At 37.1% G+C, this 4595-nt stretch overlaps 1 protein-coding gene across 1 annotated transcript in view; it reads right to left on the bottom strand.

Annotated features, from left to right (window-relative positions):
• Window positions 1-199: 199 nt before the first annotated feature.
• The window catches only part of ccdc6b (coiled-coil domain containing 6b), a 23809-nt gene continuing 19413 nt past the window's right edge, over window positions 200-4595 (bottom strand). The window contains exon 9 of the mRNA XM_016536827.1: window positions 200-898. Within this exon, the coding sequence (XP_016392313.1) occupies window positions 728-898 (171 nt within the window). The 3' untranslated portion in view covers window positions 200-727. The remainder of the gene's footprint in view (window positions 899-4595) is intronic.

Below are 4595 nucleotides of genomic sequence, written 5' to 3'. Positions count from 1 at the left end.
TTATTTATTTTTTTCCCCATTACAATGATGGAAATTTGTGGGGGGAAAAATAATTTTATATATATATATATATATATATATATATATAATTCTCATCACTAATGCAAAATATGTTGCTGCCTTGCTTTCCAAATGTATTTATGAAGAAACTACCAAAAGCATATTGCTGCATAAGCAGGATGATTCTTTTTTTTTTTTTTCACTTTCTGAGACACTAGCCTATGAATTATTAACCAAGAATTCAAAAGTGTTATTGGGCCGCAGTTTTATCCTTAAAGGGCCATTAGCTGCTTTGACCACGATTCCATCTGGAGTACAGAAGCACACTTGTGGCTGGACCACTCTGGATGACACTTTTAAAGTGTCTGAAAAATATGAAAAATATATGACCACATAATTTCCTCAATAGTATTTTTTGTCCGTCTATGACCAAGCAATTTCTAAGAGATCACTATGGGCGTAGATCGCTTGACACACACTGATGACAAAGCAGTAAGTACTTGCTAAAACTGTGCTATGCACTGAAGAGATGTTCATTCCCTCTGAGCTGGAAATGCCTTCACCTCACACACCATCTTTAGTGGACACAAAAAACGCTTCCAAACACAGAACTATGAGCACAACACAGATGAATGGTTTCAGAGCGAGAGAATGAAGACATTGAGGATTGTTAAGCCTTTGGCTTGAGGGATGTTACAGTGAAGCAGCTCTGTTTCAAGTCCCTGATCTATGGCTGCAAGGACTGCTGCGGCTGCAGTGGAGCTGCCTGGGATGATGTCGGATGCACGGCGGGTGGAGGGGGAGGTGGGGGATGGATGCCAGGCTGCGTGTTGGGGGAAGGAGGGGGTGTGGGCCGCTTGAATTTGTCTGGACTGTTGCTTCTTCTTGGGGAGGGTCTCTGTGGGAGGAGAAAGGACAATAAATACAATAAATAATTTATAAAATGTCATTTAATATGACAAATCTGATGTTTAAAAGAGCTGAAGTTAGCCTATTTATAACCATTAGGCATGCAAGTACAGTTCCTGTGTCATGCTGCTAAGTAGCTCAGGTGACATTATTTTCCCTGCTCATTTATTTTTAAATTGTTTTATTTAAATTGAGTGCCCTTTATTTTATCCTTACATTGGCGGTTAAAAGTTTGGAATAATTACCAATTTTTTTTTTTTTTAATTTGTATAATATTTTTGAAGTCTCTTACGCTCACCACAGCTGCATTGATTCAGCCAAAAATTCAATAAAAACAGTAATACTGTGAACATTTTCAGCAGCCATTACTCCAGCTTTCAGTGGCACATGATCCTTCAGAAATTTGGTACACAAGAAACATGTCACCTGATCTACAAAAAAACATTAGGCAACAAAAACCATCTTCACCATTGATAATAATAAGACATTATTGAGCACCGAATCAGCATATTAGAATGATTTCAGAAGGATCATGTGACACTGAAGACTGGTATCACGAATCGCTACTGTGAGGAACACGGAGCGAGGAACGAGGAGACGTGGAGTATACTTCAAACAAAGAGACTTTTAATGGACATCAAAGGAACCAGGAACACACACGTAGCGGGGGAAAGACGACATTCAATACCGGACAGGAAAATTAGCAAAACGAATGTCAAATAAAATAAATAAATGACACAAAGTTTAAATAAAGTAAAAATCAGCAAACAATGTGGAACCAATTAAATTAGAAACAAATGTTTTAAAAAATTTTAAAAATCACCTTAGATAAACGGCAAAAAAGTCAACAGGCTTTTTAAAATCCCAAAACATTTGCCAAACAGGCGCTTTTGCATTTCGTTTCGAAACTAAATCATCCGCGATCGTCTTGTCGGTCTCACCCCACTCTTCTTGTCAGTCAGCTCGACTCACTGGAGAAATGAAATCTGATCTGTGATGCTACTGTCGTTCGGCACGCTGCATTGAGCAGCTGCGTTCAGTTTTTAATTGTAGTGTCTGTTCTTTTACTGAACTAAATGATTTTTTATTACTATAAAAAATCAAAACGACGGTGGGGGTCGGTGACGCGGTGGGCAAGTGACGTAACCGGTGTTGCGTCTTAACAACGGTATCACCGTCAGCACAGTCTATCGCGGCAAGCCTACTCAGAACACACTTTATATACAACTTAATCAGGGCAAGACGAGACACACCTGGAATCAAATTGGAAACAATCGACATGGGAAAACTGGGTCACGGAACACGTGGGGAGCAAAACAAGACACAGGACTGACAACTGGAGTAATGATGCTGAAAATTCAGCTTTGCCATAACAGGAATAAGTTACATTTTAAAATGTATTCAAATAAAAAACAGCTCTACTACAATGTAATAATATTTCTCAATATTACAACTTTTAGTGCAATTTTGATCAAATAAATCAGTTCAATTCACATTTAATTGTATAGTGCTTTCCACGATATATATCGTTTCAAAGCAGCTTCACAAAAAATTAATGTTTCTACATTACAATTAAGAGTGCTCTGTTATCAAAGGTTTAATATCTACAGTATATGGCAGAAATGTATAGTTTTAAGATCATCCAAATCATGCAGTTAGTATTAATTTAAGCAGGAACACATTTAAGCACTGATTATATGATGTGATCATACAAAGAAAATTTGGCAGTTTTTATGTTGATTCAGAGTTGGCATTAATTACTCCAAAAATTTGGCCACCTGTGTATACATGTATATTAAAATTATATTAACTTCTGTATTTTCCATCAAAAACAGCTTGTGATGCTGAATTTAAGTGACTTGGATGTTAAAATACTTGCTCAAAACTCTTAACACTTGGCCATGATGAGCTATGGTTGTTTTGTGGGCAGGTTATGCAGTAAAATAGTCAGCTCAGTGGAAACACAGGCTGGTTTCTGCAGATCACCAGGTCACAAACGTTTGAAATGTAATCCGAATGACCTTTCGCACATAATAAACACATCACAACAAGATAAAGTAAAGACAAGGCATACATGGCAACTGCTAATTACTCAGATGACTCTGCAGAAAATTACAGAAAGCTGTCCTGAAAGAACTGTTAAGTGAACTGTTTAAGGTGCAGTCACATTGGCAAAATTAATGTGAAACTTGGTGGGCAAAAAGGTTTCATTGACCATTGTCAATACTGTTGTGATGCATGAAGTACAGCTCATATTTAAGCCATTTTCAAATCAAGCAGCTTTCTGTAGGTACATTAGTGCTGTGTTCAAAATATCGATACGACGATGTATCATCACAGAGATTTGACGATACGAGTATCGATACAGCTGGCCCTGTATCGATATTGTGGCACGTGTGCAGCAGTGGACCGCGCTTAATTTGTTTAAAATTTTACAACGTTTAAAATTGAGTAGAGAAGTGCGAGGTTTCTAAAAAAGAATGAATAGAGGCTACAGCAAGGTTTAATCTGGCCGCAGAGGAACACAACTGGGTTGCCTGATATAAAGAGACGTAATCCCCAAAACAGAGCTTCACACTTGCGCAATACGGAAATATCTGCTAAATCTGCTACTTCTCTTTGTCAACCTGGCAACCCTGTGCACACGCGATCTCTCTCCACTGTGGATAAACGCGCTTGCTTTCTGAAAACAGCGGTAAGCTTGCAGTTTAGCGATCTCCTCTTCAATATTCTCAGAAAAGTGCAATCTTCGGAACACAAATTAGGATATTTTTGATTATTTCTGAGAGCTCTCTGACCCTCCCATAGACAGCAATGTAATTACCATGATCAAGGTCCAGAAACGTAGCAAGGAGATCTGTAAAATAATCCATGTGACATCAGGGGTTCAACCGTAATTTTACGAAGCTACGAGAATACTTTTTGTACGCAAAGAAAACAAAAATAACGACTTTATTCAAGAATTCGTCTCCTCCGCGTCACCCTGGTGCCATTTTTGGAGAGTATCCACTGAACGTAAACAGCATATGCTATTCTGTGTCAGCTGCGTCAGGGCTGGGGAGTAACGAAATACATGTAACCGCGTTACGTATTAAAAATACAAAATATGAGTAACTATATTTCGTTATAATTACATTTTAAATAGGTGGTAATCAAATTACAGTTACATCCGAAAAGTAATTTAGATTACCAAAGTGATTACTTTGAATTTTAATGTCATTTCTTAATTTAATATTTAAGCTTGGGGATTTTAACCAATAAGGCAACTGATTCTCCATTGAAGAAAAGAAAAGAAAAGAAAAAATAAAAAAAAACGCTTGCAGCAGCCTGTTCATTTAGCAACTCATAGTGAGAATGCATACGCTCATCATCACGACACAAAAATGAACGAGACTTTTAAACATCCCTTTAATCACCAGAAAAAAAAAAAATCTGTAATTTTTCAGTTGAATAAATCCGTTTTTTTTCCCATTACAGCTTAAGAAATCTCTTAAGCCTTATCCTTTTCTGTCAGTTTTAGGGACAAAAAAAAAAAAATCCTAGAACCAGTTAATTTGTAGGGCACTGACAACATAATTTGGTAACACTTTATAATAACTGCACGCTATGAATCATTAGGTAAGCATTAGTAAATAGTCAGTTCATCCTTTCTAAAGCATTGTCCCAACATTAATAGTCATTAGTAA

This window comes from Sinocyclocheilus rhinocerous, unplaced genomic scaffold (genome assembly GCF_001515625.1).
Source record: "Sinocyclocheilus rhinocerous isolate Xijiao unplaced genomic scaffold, SAMN03320098_v1.1 scaffold2020, whole genome shotgun sequence".
In the NCBI taxonomy this organism is placed as follows: domain Eukaryota; kingdom Metazoa; phylum Chordata; class Actinopteri; order Cypriniformes; family Cyprinidae; genus Sinocyclocheilus; species Sinocyclocheilus rhinocerous.
The sequence above is the reverse complement of the archived record's forward strand: the minus strand, read 5'-3'. Positions and strand labels throughout refer to the sequence as shown.